This window comes from Eutrigla gurnardus (genome assembly GCF_963514095.1).
Source record: "Eutrigla gurnardus genome assembly, chromosome: 17".
In the NCBI taxonomy this organism is placed as follows: domain Eukaryota; kingdom Metazoa; phylum Chordata; class Actinopteri; order Perciformes; family Triglidae; genus Eutrigla; species Eutrigla gurnardus.
In genome coordinates this window covers 9,915,433-9,930,659 of record NC_139928.1, presented here as the reverse complement: position 1 = coordinate 9,930,659, position 15,227 = coordinate 9,915,433, and the positions used below count along the sequence as shown (strand labels likewise).

Sequence of the window (15,227 nt, the reverse complement as noted above, 5' to 3'; positions counted from 1 at the left end):
TACAGGCTGCACAGAGAGAGTCAGACGAAGCCTCGCCGTCACTGCGATTATATGTTATGTGCAATATACTGTCAACTCCCCAAAACCATAAAACTTACTTTAATGGCTACCACGTGACCGTTTATGGCCAGTGAGCCTATCTGGCCGCGCTCAGGATGATTTTTACGATCTAATTCATAGAGGGGAAAAAAAGCCCCATTCATTTAGCACCCAAATGTCAGAGAGCCAGAATCGTCCCTGATAAAGTTTAAAGCTTGAAAAGTCGAGGTGATTCTCCGGGAATAGCCCAGTAGTGTGTGCGCAAGGGGACGCCCGGCCACTGAAGCCGGTTAGTGGCCAAGGACCCCCCCAAAGCCCCCCACTCCACAGCAAGGTGAGTAGAACATGAAGCTTTGATTCAAGGGGACCTGTTGAATTAACTTAAGGAAACTTTGACTGTTTCTGACTCACACAGTTGGCTTAAAGATGTTTAGAGCAAACAGCAAACTCTGCTCTTCCGTCCTGGCAAAAGCGTAAATGTTGAAATGTGTGTTTCCAAAAAGCGTACACTCTGTAATGTTGCCGTTCCAGTAGAAAGTTTATTATAATGGCCATCATCTTCATCATCATCATTAATATTATTATTATTATAGTATATTCTTGACTTCCAGTCTTTGAAAAACATTACAAAAAGCTAATCACAATGGAGTTATACACATATATGACATTTACTGAGGGGACTTTAAAAAACAAAACAAAAAAAAGACAAAACACGGTTTTTACTAAGATGTTGCGTTCAGGTGAACAACGCAAACAGCAGCAAAAGAAAATAAAAAACCCAAAGATGCACAGCTACTGTCCATACATGTGTTCACGACGCACACAATAACCGCACAAGGCTCACGTACTCTGTTGGCTCTACTTTTGGAAGCAAGTTATCTGACAAGTCGGTACAATACATCAAACAAATAAATACATACATACATATACAGTACATACATAGAAAACGAAGGCGGAACACAAAGGCAGCTCGAACCTCAACCCTCCGTTTATTAAGTTGGTATTTGTTCTGAGTGCATCACACAACTTTATTTTATTTTTTTTACTGGATTTATTTGCGGTGCGTTTCAAGCTTTGACGTTTTATTTTTATTTTTTTTTATTCGTCTGAACAAGAAGGAATTTAAACAAACATTTATTTTTGTTTCATTTTCTACTAAATCTAGACAGAACTGTACATAATGCATTTCCCCTCTCCTCACATAAGCATCACCACGGTGGTAAATTCAAAAGTAGATATTAAGGAATATAATGGGACGGTTGTTGGACATACAGCGGGCTGAGGTGGGGGGCGTCCCCTTCCCCGCACGCGGCCCGTTCACAAGTCTCTGCGCTTTTTGAACTAGGAGGGAGTTGACAATCTTCGTTTTATTTGTTTTTTTATATATATTTATAGAGTGCTCGCTATCAGGGAGTAGAGGGAGTGGATATCAAGGCCTGTAGCCTCCCCCGCCTGCGGCCGCCATGTTCATGCTCTTCAGCTTGTTGTCTTTCTTCCACTTCATCCTGCGGTTCTGAAACCAGATTTTGATCTGTCTCTCCGAGAGGCAGAGGGCATGGGCTATCTCGATCCTCCGCCTGCGGGTCAGATAGCGGTTGAAGTGGAACTCCTTCTCCAACTCCAGGGTCTGGTACCGGGTGTATGCGGTCCTGGCTCTCTTCCCCTCTGGTCCTGACAAATCTTTAACGGGAGAGAATGTGGAGGGGAAACACATGAGATACAGTGGATGTTAACAAAAACACAGATACTTTTTTTGGGAGGACTATATTTCTCGCATTTCTATATTTCCTGTTTCGGTTTCTGCTGGTTGGATTGGTTTCAAAGCTGATTATGCTTAATAGGTCCAGAATTATTAAAAACAACCAGTAGTCAGTTACACACCTTTTTTTAACTACACCTTGCGACAAAGAATTAGCACAATAGGTAGAAAATAATTCGTAAAATGTGAAAAAAAAACACAGTAACCTAAAATAAACAACACAAAAACACGTTTATCCCGTTCGTAAGCCATCTAACACACGTTTAACTAACTTTAACCATATTCGTCGTTTCTAAAACGATCCGTACCTGCTCCACGTTGACAGGACTGAAAAGCAGCAACACACCAAACAGGTGAGATGCGCATTACGCGCGACATGCCTCTGTGCAAAGTAAATACATTTTGTGCTAAAAGAGTCAGATTTCTGACCTAATTGTAGTCTTAACAGGATAAAAAAGATCATCACCTTTGCCAAACAATAACACCAGCTCTCTTAAATCACGAGATTTTTTTTTTTTTTAAGCAAAATTAAACAGCTTACCGTGATTTATGTGTAGTTTTCTCATCCACGGATATATCTGCGGCTGTGTTGAGTCGGTGACATTTTGAGGAGTTGTCGGTGCGCTTCCCGCGGGCTTCTCCTCCTCCAGGGGCGAAGCTTTGGACACACAGTCCCGGCTGAGCAGCAGCGTGCCTCCGTTGGAGTTCGTGCACGGGGTCGTTATAGAGTTTTTCACGGCTCGGTGTTGAGCCTGGGTCTCGGTGACCGGGGACGAGGTGGCGACCGAGGAGCACGGTAGTGGGTCAGGCGGTGGCGATAGAGACGACGTCCCGGTGCTGCCGGTGGACTGAGTGTACCTGACCGGCTCCACCGAGGGTGTTGTCGCCGCCGAGTGACTCGGGGAGTAGCCCTCATGCGTCCGCTCGTTGTCCACAAAGTGTCCGGTGCCGGTCCGTCCGACTGTTAGGTCCATCCCGTTGTAGCCATAGCCATACCTGTTAGAATGCATGGCGGTCGAGTCCCGGTATTGCTCGTTTGCCGTATTATGGTCTCCATAATTATGTAACTGGAAGTCCGCGCCATTGGGATAGCGACCGCAGAATGAGTTCACAAAATAGGAGCTCATTTGTTGACAATTCCACCGTTTGCTCGTCGTAGGTGTTGTTGTTGTTAGTTGTATTATTTTAGAGGTAAACTAGCATAAACCCGTGTGCTTGATTTGTGGCTCTTATGGTTTAGCGCGTCCTATAGCACCCTTGCACAATTTATGATGAATTATGGAAATGAGTGGGACATGGACTTGATTCTCTCTTACGTAGGCACCCAAATATGGGGTACGGCGGAGCGTCACGTGCTTTTGTTGACCAGTCGTAAATCCTGCTTGGTGACCTCCAGAGGTAAACTCGTGCACGGAGGAAATACTGGGTGGGATGTGAAGGGGGCGCGCCTCCACGCGCTCCCGGTTGGGCAAACTCTGATCCACAGCTCGGGCGTTTTGGATTGTCGTGGTGCGCCATCCTCTGGCTCAACAGCGGCACTGCCGGTCTGCGGCGCTTTGCGGAGCGTGCGGGCTCCACACGGGGGTCATTCAGAGGTTAACGACCATTGCGGCAAAAACCGACGGGCACCTAAACAATACAACAAGTGACACGCTGGGAGCGCGATCTCCGCCACGATAGTGTTCGGGAATAATTCGATCAGAATCGGTTATGTTATGGTAGGAGAGGAGTGTGAATAGTGTGGTTAATAGAATAAAAGCCCATTCAAAGCGAATTAAGCCTTATAATCATAAAACAAACGAAGAGCCTCTCATGCAGAGAAAGACTAATGAAAACGTGTTTTGGGAAAAGATAAAAGCCAAACATCACATTGTTGAATATTAACAGGAACACTTCCATTCAATGACTGGTAGTGTTTAATGCCACGATGAAGAAGGCTTCATTTTAAATATGAAAACACGTAAATGTAGCTTAGTTATTGTTTATTTTAAACTAATGATTGGAAACACGCCATCAGATGATATTATAAGCTTTTTGCATGTAGCCCGACATTATTAGGCTGTAAGATAAAGGCGAATAATCATCCATATAGACTTTTAAATGTTCAAAATCTTGTGCAATTACGTTTTTTAATATTCGTATAATGTGACCAAGACGAGATGGAGAGCAACATTAAATGTGTTTGCTGTGAGCAGCTACTCGGTGTGGAGTTTTATACAGTAACCCGGCATTTTTAGGAAACAAAAGAAATTACATTTGAAATTATTCGAAAGGGAAATATTCGAAAGGATGTATAAAATGGAGAGAAGATATTTGAAATGTAAAATTGAAAATAGCTATAATGTTCGAATTAAACCTAATATTTTTTTTATTTGGCTATTCGTATTTAACATTTCGCTACAGAACGGTAGCGTGTATGGATTCATGATCATTCACTTCACACAAAAATAGACTGATCTTGAATCAAAAAACAAAAATAACGTGTGTAATCAATCTAGTACAATGGGAATTAAGGAATTGAGTAAAGATGATTCATTATCAACATTTTAAAATGTAGTTTAACCTTTCAAGTGTTCCGGAAAACGCAACATACTTTTTTTTAAATGTTTAACTTTCTCCAGCTCTTATTGTAAACTGGCCAATGCACGTATTGAAAGGTAAAAATCGACTATGGACTACTGTCCACGTTCATTCTGAGCAGGAACACAAAAGCAGGAGACCCGCACAGAGCCCGACACAGACATGCAGCCTAAATAGAGGCATGGCGCCTCGTCCGGCGCTCTCCGTTTGGTTTTCTCCTTGTGGAATTTTTATGGTCCCTTCGTCTCTGAAAACAGCGCCTTGTCCTCTGCTTCCCCCCAACACGCTATTTCCCCAGAGCAGCCCCCTTTTTACACAGCACAAGCCCAATCATGTGTTACTGACAAAAACAGTGAGATACAGATTATTTATTCGGTCCCAGGTATGTGCGCCCTTTGCGTTAAGACCCCCAGAAGGCACGATGTGATACCGGGCTCCCACACCCAGTGCAGGGCCCACACTGCCTAGACCTCGTGAGGGCTCCAACAGCTGATTTATAGCTGACCAATAGCAACAAAGTTCCCACGAAAATTATTTCCCAGAGTCTAGGCAGGGACACACCCAGGAACTAAACATGGACCAAAAGAAAGGAGATGAAAGAAGTGAGTGCGCGAGGGTGTCGAACATATCGCGGGCTCGAGGCAAAAGAAGGGGGGGGGGGGGGGGGGGGGGCTCTGCTGCAGGAGAACAGGAGGGCAGTGCACTCTGCAGGCACCTCACACACTAGCAAGACCAATACAATCTGAATTTTTCCAGTTATTTGCTTAAACATCGTCTAGGAGTCACAGTGACCACATGCTCAACCCAACAGCAGCAGACAGACGTATTTTGCATCAGAAACAATTGGATATTGGGAGGAAGCGCAGTCAAAACACACGGAAACAGCGACTCAATCATGTGAAACTAGAGTATTTGCAGAGAGAACCCGAAGCAGAACAAATGTGATACTAAGGGAAGATGGAAAATCGTATATTTGATGCATTCGACTATGCATTCACTCGTGCGGGATTAATACATTTGCAACAACAAATACATATGATCATGCTTTACATTTAAAACATGATCGACTGATTGCAGGAAAGGAGTCTCAATACTGCACACGAGGCTACGTGCACGTGAAGGAACACCGTGAAGAATATCAGTGTGAAAACACAGAATGCAAATAATCTTTTTTCGTAGATGAAATATTTAACTCCTCTAAGTGACATCTATAAGGACATTCCTGTGCGTCAGTTAGAGGTCAATCAAACGGTGGAAAATCCTGCTTTGTTGTCTTTACACCGATATACGTGTCATTCCAGCGGCCACCGAGTCAGCGAATTCATGCACACGGATGTATTCATTTTAAATCGTTGCGTTTGCCCACGACCAGAAATAGAGGTCGAGCCTGCACCGCAGGACATTTGCAGCCAAAAAAACAGACAGAGCTGCAACAACAAGTGCCCCTCCGTCTCCACAGGAGGGCGATAAAGAGCACATCCCATCCACCCAATGGATTGTGCAGCCGTAAAGCCCCACTTGCCATTCAAACCCAACAACAAACAAATAACGCCGTGACAGCGCGCAAAAGCCAGCAGGAAGGTTAAAGCAACGGTATTTTATCTCATCCACACAGATCAGACTTTAAACGCAGCGTCTGCCTTTCAAAGCATCATCAATCACAGCTGTTCCATGATTTCATTATCTGTATTTATCTCAACAGAAAACAAATGAGGTGCCACATTTATATAAAGCACTCATTATGAATTGCTTAAGTTGTTTGTCCTGATCAAAGAGCAGATCACGAGTTTCTTACCTTTCTGCTTGTAAACAGGGGAGGTGATGGAGTTGGCAGGTGCAGAAGGGACAGAGACGGAGGGAAGTATCCAGCTGTGTTCCCCCCGGACGGAAACCGGGGCTCCCGGGGGGTCAGTGACGCACCGGGGCTCCTTCCACTCATCTCGTCCAGACGCGTCGGGAGACGGACAGCATAGGGCGCCCAAACGATCCATTCGTGTCCCGAGGCAAGCTCCATGCGCATCGAGCATCCGCCTGACCGAGAAGGAAACTCCACAAAGGATGTATAAAACACACAGAAGGTCGCTGGTGGAAACCGCCGCGTGGAAAGAGCGGGACCGATAAATGAAAGGCTGCTCTATTCCGCTATTGGAAATTAGATATAAAAAGTTCATGTTCACGGCTCCTCGCCACGTGACAAGCTGCGGCCAATGGGAAGGCGGGCCGGGTCGTAAAGTCGCATTGCCATGTTGTAAATTTTCATAAACAACAACGGATTTATGACCCAGCGCTGAAGGGAGAGATGGGGAGAAAAGGGGGAGGGGGTGGAGGAGGGGGCAGGTCACCGTCAGGCGCCATCTTACCAGAGGACAGAGGGAATGCAGAGTTCAACAGTAATTTCCCTTCATGTGCAGCTTGCCCCATCTCGCATCCTCATAGCTCACATTCCCCAGCAGAACAGTTTACCCAAGTCTCATAACAGAAGTGCAGCATGTTTCATTACACGCGGCTAATAGCGGCCACAGCCACTTACTGGTGACTCAACATGTTATCACTCAACCGGCGCCTGTTATTACAAGTGTGGTCACACGGCACTGCGTTCGCAATTATTATACGGGAGTAAATACACAAGTAAAAGCTAGTTTATTCAATTAGTATTCCATTTACAGGTTTCAAACATTCCCAGAGGTTATTTATTTCTTCACATGTGGCCGAGAGTTGAAAACACTGAGAAACGTGGCTACGGATCCTAAATGTGTCACAGTATTTGTAAGTATTGGATTACTCGTTTTACAAAGACAAAATAAAAAGATAAATACTATAATATACTGCCGTTGAAATCAAAGTGCATGCGTTTATTGTAAGCATTCACAAACAGACTGTTTTTTCTTCCCCTAAATGAAATAACAGATACACGGCTTCAAAACATTTAAATTAGGTAAATGTTCCCTTTTAACGGTATAACAAGCGAGCTGTGTTTCCGTTAATCTGAGGTAGGTTGATTGAGATTATCCCAAACTAAATGTGCGTGTTAATCGTAAAAGTATTGAGGGCTAAATAGGTATCGTAACATTTGAAGTGATACGCAGTTACATTAAAAATTAATTAAATACTTAACTGAAATCTACAGAAGCGGCTAAATCACAGTTGGAGGCGTTTAACAAACATTTCACTTTTAATAATAAGCCTAAGGCACATTTGAGCAGAATGGTAGTTAGTTCACATTAGAAGAACAATAGAGAAGAAATAGGTAGATTAATTTAGTCAATTTAAATGTACGTTCAACACCTTGTGTGAGTGTTTTTAATATTAGCAGGTACATATTAGGTAGTTTTTTGTTCAGGAATGTCGATTCAGTAGTATAGCCTGGTTAAATGACATATTGCATACTATATATATAAAAATATAGGCCTATAGTTAACATCGCTCTTTCATGCGGAGCCTCTTCTATGTTTTGGGGGTTAAAAATTAAATGCATGCATACACCCTAAATGTTTGTAACATAATTGCCTTCGGTTGCCGATCGGTTAATCGGCCTATGAGCTCGTAGTGCATGGATGGTATGTGAGAAACATCTGAGCTGCCGAACAGCGTGTTCCTGTCATTTTAGTGCCACTGATCTGTCCGTGTCTTTCGTCACTTTGCAGCCGTTTCTGACTCCACGTCATCGGCGCTGCGCGCGTCTCCCGCTTCGGGCTCCGCGGCCTCCGACGCCGCCTGGCTACCACTGTCCTTTTCCTCGGGGGTCGAAACCGGGTCCTCCTTGTGGTCTTTCTTCCACTTCATCCTGCGGTTCTGGAACCAGATTTTGATCTGTCTCTCCGTGAGGCAGAGGGCGTGAGCGATCTCCATCCTCCTCCTGCGGGTCAGGTACCGGTTGAAGTGGAACTCCTTCTCGAGCTCCAGGGTCTGGTACCGGGAGTAGGTCTGCCGGCCCCGCTTTCGGTTCGGATCTGTGAGAGATAAGATGCGCTACTTGCTAAATAATGAAATAATGTTTTTTCCCCCTCTGTATGTATGAATGCTGTTGCGTAAAGCATTAATGGAAGTGTTTAAATTGATGATAATAAACCTAGTTTAGAATCATTTTGAGACTCATTAATTTATTTATGATTGCGCAGGTAATAGCGTCTTATTTTTACATCATCCCCCCCCCTAACACAAAAATCACTATTTTGATTTTTTCCCCCTAAAGTTCTCTTTTTTTTTATTAAGTAGTCCTGCTGGGATGCTTGGCGCATGCCTCCTTTGATACTCTGCATGCCTTTCCAATTAAAAGCCAGCGATGCTCTGCACCGAAGGAGCAATAAGTAATTGACACCTTCTCCCTTTAAAATTATTACAAATGCCAATGTTTCAAATCGCTTGCATTCTAAATCCCCTTGACTTCTTTATGTAGCCGACGATACTGCATATTGATCCAGCAATGTGCACCAGCCAGTTTCAGAAAACTACCAGAGGCTCTGCGGTGCAGACCCAATTAGAAAGCAGCTGCAGAGTGCAAGAGAACTGATTTACACAACAGGCCGGTCTCTTTTTTTTACAACCACAAAGGGGAGAAGAGGCTATAAGAGTAATAGGAGTGCAGAGAAACCCCCAGCGGCAAGGTCTCTGCGCACTGAATACACAGAAGCGCTGGCCAAATGTATTTATGGCTGCAGAACTCATTAGTTGCGCAATAAAAGTTTTACGATTCTTTCCATGCAACACCAATGGCTTCGCGAAATTAATTGAACCACTAACGACCGATGTAAGTATCCCAATGTTTTGTAAAAGCATTGACCGGGGGGGCTTCGGAATAGCGCATAAGAGACGGTATCGTACCTGACGCTTTCATCCAGGGGTACATCCGGTACTGTTTGTCCGGCGGCGAGGTGAGGGGTCCCGGCTCCGGATAGCAGCAGCTGTCGGTGAACAGGCGGCTCTGGTCAAACAGGCTGTAGTGCAGTGCGTGCGCGTCCTGCCCCTGGCCATACCCCGAGGTAAACACGGGGCGGCTCTGGTACACGCCATTACTGGCGCTGTAGACTCCAGACAGAGATGGAGCAAACGCGATGGCCGCGGCAGTCCGAGCCGAGGGATAGTGCTCTCCGCCGGGTCCAATGCTGCAGGACGCCCGCTCAACGTTTGGGAAAAGAGAACCGCCCGCCGTATATTTGCTAAGAAGCCCATCCACATAATAAGAACTCATATTTTTTTCTCTCTGATTTGTTGGCCCAGAATCCCCAGTGTCGTTTTTACGAGGTAGCGTGATAGATGACAGCAATACACCCTAGATTTACACCAAACCCCATTTTTACTCTGGACCAAAGAACTCACCCACGTGACTCGGGCCTGGCCGCTCTCGCCCAATAGGCAGGCAGGCATGGATTTCATTATGGCGCAGGACTGCAGAGAGGGATTAACACTTCACACACATAATTACACGCACACACTCACACACACACACTCACACACACACACACACACACACACACACACAAACACGTAAACACACGAGAGAAATTCCCACAGTCCCTGTGATCTAGAGGTAATTTAGTTTATAAGGTCATCTACTAGCATTATAGGCTACATTATCATCTATTTAATTTTTTTGTTTTACCTTTGTTGAATTCCGTTAAGACTGAATAATAATGATAATTATAATAATAACAACAATCACAATAATCATGATAATAAACACTCATAGTATACCAATATACAGTACATAATTGGCTATACTGACCATCATAACTAAAATACCTATTCCTACAGAATGATTCTTATACTAGCCTAATAAAAATAAAAATAAACGAAATATAACATGAGAATATTATGATTATAGCACACGTGTGAGTATTAATAGAGTACATTTGTAATCTACAGTTTATGTAGGTTTCAAAATGACAGTACACGTCGTGTAATAAGAGTATTACACGTACGTACACTGTGTGTACAAAAAACTGGATGTTTGAGGTTAGAATTTGGCAGGGGAGAAAGGCTAATTGCACTAGCTAACATTAACAGCAACAATTGTTATTGATACTATAATAAGGCCCAATTAATCTACCGAAGATGTTTTATTGACATAGCAATATTAATGGTCCATAAATTACCCATGCGTTAGAAAACTTGACCCATGTCTGCTATAAACTCTCAACGACGAAAGAACAAATGGTCAGGTTAAGTAAATGCGTAAATGGTTAAACTAAATTATATATAGATTAGATTATTAATATATAAAATTATAATAATAATGCAGCATTAATTCGTAACATAACACTTGTGAATGTGGAAAACATTACAAGCCGATTATCTTTTGCTTAATTAACTTAAATCGAAAAAAAAAGTGAAAAGTTAGGTAAAATAAAAAATAATTAATAAACGCTAAAATAAACGTAATGAGGAAAAGTGCTCGTGGCTCCTGTTTTAGTCTTAATGCGCATGCTGTGAATCAGGTTAACTAATTTCAAAACGATTTGTGTTTTAAAGCCGTGGCCAATAAAAACATCCGAGAGCGACAACATGAAACAGAGAGCGACTATCTGTGGGCGAAGCAGTAATCCGGCGGTAACAGTGTGCTGACTGTTTCATTCCCCCCGCAGAGCCGCGGGCCGCAGCAGCAGCGAGACTGTAAAAAAAGGTGTGAAATTATTTTGCTGGACTCTTAAAACATGTTACTACAGTTTGTTCCCCCAGTGCGTGTTCATGGGGGGAGTGTTCATGTTGTGGAACAGTGTCGCCACCCTCTGGTGATCCACGGGAACTGCAGGGTGGGGAGCCAGTTGTGCAGAGACGTCATTTTTTTTTCCTCTTTTGTTTTGCAAGATAAAAAGGTAAAATAAAAAATACGCAGATACAATTTGCAACGTTTTCCGTCTTTGCTGTAAGCAAAGTGCTGTCCAGATGCATTTTGGAGAAAGGGTCCTCCATAGCCCCGTCCACTGCGTTTGAAGTAGCTGCTGGCTTTATGGCCGCTTCTCCTTTAGGAAGGGCACAGCGAAGGAGCAGAGGGCGGAAGGTTCCCAGGTAGAAACAAAGGATCGCCCCAAATGACCGTGAGTCCTGCGCGTCCCCGTCGGGGGAGAGAGTCCAATAAAGCTGATCATTTCCGCTCGGCCTTTTGTCCAGAGCGCAGTCCCACAGAAAGAGAAGAAAAAACAAATGGGTGCCATTCTGGAAACGGCCTAATTGTGTCTGGACGGCCATAAAACCATTAAAACTGGAATGCCAGACAGTATAGCAGACCAGGCGTTTTATTGCACTGTCTCTGGTCGAGTCCTTTGAAGTTGGAGTCCATCTGCGTCTCCTAACGCGTCACAACAGCACTCCAATCGGACTTATATCCGACTAACCCGCTAACTACCATAATCCACCAGTCCATGCGCGCTCTTTAATAAGGAATTAATAACCTGGCGTATCTGCCAGAGCCGTGAAGTCTCTAAACGGCCACCGAGACTTAGCAGCTTCTGCATAGCTCACGTTGGATTTGCTGAATCCTGTGTTTTCTGTGCCCTTGTGCCAAATATTTCCACCAACGTGCAGAGACTTGACGCAGCATTTCAAACGCAGAGGCCATATTTTAAAACCAAGGCACTTTGGGATGGACGAGTCGAGGTCACGTTGCGTTTTGAAGCCAAAACGTCCGTGGGCTGTTTTATTTCAGAATATTTATTCGCAAAATACCCCTTCTGGAAAACGTCAGCATGGTGTTAATGCACGGGCTTTAGACTGAGCGGCCCCGTCATATCTGAGCCGAGCAGCAACACGTCGGCTGTATTATTTTGGGCTTCAGCTGTTGAAGCCCTCGGTGTCCTTTTTTTTTGTTTTGTGTCCTCTCGCCTCGCAGCGCTTTGCACCCCATAAAAGGTTATGGCGGTAATTGTCTTTTATGGCTGTATACAGCTAACAACATCCTCTGCCAAGACGCAGCTATGTCCCCCATCCAGAAACACACTCACAGATATTCACCTATAGGGGTGTGTGTGTGTGTGTGTGTGTGTGTGTGTGTGTGTGTGTGTGTGTGTGTGTGTGTGTGTGTGTGTGTGTGTGTGTGTGTGTGTGTGTGATCTGCAGAAATGCCTGCAGAATAAATGTATAAAACTAGATTTGTTTCGTCTATTTGCATTTGTTTGTCTTAGTGCATAATCGAGGACTTAATGATTTTAAAAACACATTTATGTATGTATTTGTGTGTTGTGTTGAGATCTATTTGACAGCAGTAACCTTCTGAATGTTTGCAGTGCCAGAAAATATTTATTTTTGTGCAGCAATAATTCGTAAAATTTGATCTTATAATAAAAAAACAACAACATTTTGATGTGAGCCCAAAATGAAATAATGTGCATGCATTTGCAGATAGGCCTATAATTTGTTTTATTTAATAAATAAAGTACAAATTACATTTGTCAACCAAACGTCAGACGGTCAACAGACCGTGAGGTATTCAATAAGTAGCCTACAGTGTTATATTTAATTTCATCTCGCTAACAAACAATAATCTTTCAAAAATGTTACTCCCTGAAATTCAGTTCAGCATCTAATGCAAGCAAATCTACTATAATCCGCCAACAACAAACTAAAATATTGTAGGTAGTTGAAAGACATATAGGTAGTCAACCGTGTCGTGTGATATGACTTCTATAACATCCTTTAATTTAGTATTTCTGAGGAGGTTTGAGGTGTGTGCACCCACTTCAAAAGGCGACCAGTCCGTTTTTCTACACGGCTCCAATGTTAGATTCAAACTCATGGTCATCAGTCATAGCTCTAAGCAGTAGGGGAGAAACAACAATAAAATTAATACATTTTTTTTTACAAACTATACGCTTCGGGTGATTCTGAGATAGACAACAAATATGACTACAAACAGGAGCACACACAGCTAGAAACATCCATACACAAACGAGCACAGGGACCAGGCCAACTAACACACTTTAACCAGGTATTAATTGAAATCAACGTAAGAAAAGAACAAATACAAAACGAGTTGGCACCGTTAAAATTGTGCAATGTAAAGGTAGTCGCATCAAACTGAAGCCCAACATGCTTTTTTTTTTTTTTTTGCTTTTTTTTTACAAGACAAATAAGCCCAGTAGCTTCTGTTATATAGAACAATAAGACAATGAGTTTAGAAACAAGGTCCAGCAGAGTTAAGAGCTTCCCACACACTGAGCTCGCTAGCAGCCTGAATGCTGCACATCTATACGGTTCAGTCGCTCTCTTTCGGTGCGCCCTCTTTATTAAACTTCTTCATCTTCATCCTGCGGTTTTGGAACCAGATTTTAACCTGTCTCTCGGTGAGGTTTAGCAGCCTCGCCACCTCGTACCTACGGTCCCTGGTCAGGTAGGTGTTAAAGAGGAACTCTTTCTCCAGCTCCAGGATCTGGTGCTTGGTGTACGGACAGCGCTTTTTTCTCGTGGCGCTCGCGTGGAGCCAGTTGGCCACCGGGTTATCTGGAAAGACGTGCGACATTGTTGTGAGGGCCCGGTGCCGAGTGACCAAATGCACAAAAAAAAAAAAAAAAAAAAAATCCACACGAAAAGAAATCAAAGAAATCCAATCCACTTATTACTACTGCTACACGTGATTAAACCACAGCTCCGTACAATTAACACTTCCTCCGGTGTCTCCCAGCTCACGTTCTCTTTAAAAAGCTGCAAAAGGGTTTCTAATATAGCAATGGGAGCCGGGCCATTAACAGTCCCCATAAGGAAATGGCACGTTCAGAATGGCATCTGTTCAGACGCGCACCCCCTTCACGCACCCCCCAGTCCTCGCAGCTTTATGCGGTATAAATAAGACTATAAACATAAAGGGCTCTGCAGCGACTTACTTGGATCGAGGGCTGGTTTCTCTTCGGCTTCCCCGCTTGTGTCGCCCGCCTGGCCGCTGACCGCGTCCTTTTCCACCGGGGATGCCGTCGCTATCGTTCCGTTGGCGTAATCGGAGAGCAGCAGCGCCGTGTGGGAGCCGGGCAGCGCGCCGTCAGCTCGCGTCCCCAGACCCTCCGGTTTGATTCCGTAGTGATGGCTCGTCGGTAATCCGGCCATGGGCAGGGAACCGGACATAGGCTCCAGCAGCCACGACTGATAACGGCCATCTGTGTCTGCACCGACCGAGCCGGGAGGATGCCCATAGTGGTGATACACAGAGGAGACTGTGCCCGGGAACTGAGCCGGGACGTGGCTCCACGACGGCCCGAATACCGGAGGTTTGGACGGGAAGGTGCAGGTCCCAAGCTCGCTGTGGTCGCCGATGGAGGCGGACTGTCTGGAGTGCTGGAGCCCGGGACCGGGGGGGTATCGCGGCACGGAGAGCTCCTCGCTCTCGGGCAGAATAAGCGAATCGACGTAGTAACTAGTCAATGTTCCGGATGTCGACATGGCAGAAAAATGATACGTTCACATGTACGCAGGCATACAACGGATACATGCAAAAGTAGAACGCGCGCACACACCACACACACACATAAACACACGCAGTAAAGCCAGCCTCACAAAATAACAATGTGGAGAAATCAAGTAGCAACTTGGCCCCACAGAGAACTACAGTGGGCTAGTAATGGGGAGATAGGCTGCCATGCCATTGGGTAGCGGACACACGTGATCATAAAGGCTGAACAATAAAGGATAAATCAATCCCTGTGGTCATTAAATACTCACCCGCTCTCCTATAACAACCTTTAGTTTTAAAGCTAAGAATTATCAGGATATGAGCTAGATGTGTTATAAGCGAGACAGGAAATATGAATGGCTGAATTATATATTAAACTAAATAAATGTTTTACAGTATATCTTAAGCTTCTGCTGCTGTTCCAATCCATTTTGGTTGTGTAAAACTATACAGTGTGTTTTTGGAGGCCTTAATTTA

The 15,227-nt window shown here is 44.3% G+C and overlaps 3 protein-coding genes and 1 long non-coding RNA gene across 5 annotated transcripts; 1 reads left to right on the top strand and 3 right to left on the bottom strand.

The window, feature by feature from the left end:
* Positions 1-216: 216 nt before the first annotated feature.
* On the top strand, positions 217-8,131 carry LOC311027782. Its single transcript, XR_014598637.1, has 3 exons — positions 217-373; positions 6,192-6,381; positions 8,023-8,131. It is a non-coding gene; the product is annotated as an uncharacterized lncRNA (long non-coding RNA).
* Positions 559-3,229, bottom strand: hoxa5a (homeobox A5a). Its single transcript, XM_084032539.1, has 2 exons — positions 2,340-3,229; positions 559-1,719 (listed from the first exon to the last, which is right to left on the bottom strand). The coding sequence occupies exons 1-2, from the start codon at positions 2,923-2,925 to the stop codon at positions 1,469-1,471; spliced, it is 837 nt and encodes a 278-aa protein (XP_083888665.1). The 5' UTR covers positions 2,926-3,229; the 3' UTR covers positions 559-1,468.
* Positions 6,757-9,688, bottom strand: LOC311027779 (homeobox protein Hox-A7-like). Its single transcript, XM_084031940.1, has 2 exons — positions 9,200-9,688; positions 6,757-8,328 (listed from the first exon to the last, which is right to left on the bottom strand). The coding sequence occupies exons 1-2, from the start codon at positions 9,564-9,566 to the stop codon at positions 8,012-8,014; spliced, it is 684 nt and encodes a 227-aa protein (XP_083888066.1). The 5' UTR covers positions 9,567-9,688; the 3' UTR covers positions 6,757-8,011.
* A 2,915-nt stretch (positions 9,689-12,603) lies between these two features.
* Positions 12,604-15,092, bottom strand: hoxa9a (homeobox A9a). Of its 2 annotated transcripts, XM_084032309.1 has the most exons (3): positions 14,191-15,092; positions 13,684-13,810; positions 12,604-13,123 (listed from the first exon to the last, which is right to left on the bottom strand). In XM_084032309.1, the coding sequence occupies exons 1-3, from the start codon at positions 14,738-14,740 to the stop codon at positions 13,075-13,077; spliced, it is 726 nt and encodes a 241-aa protein (XP_083888435.1). In that variant the 5' UTR covers positions 14,741-15,092; the 3' UTR covers positions 12,604-13,074. The 2 variants fall into 2 exon arrangements, with proteins under 2 accessions (XP_083888435.1, XP_083888434.1); XM_084032308.1 differs by having other exon boundaries at positions 12,604-13,810.
* Between the last annotated feature and the right edge of the window lie 135 nt (positions 15,093-15,227).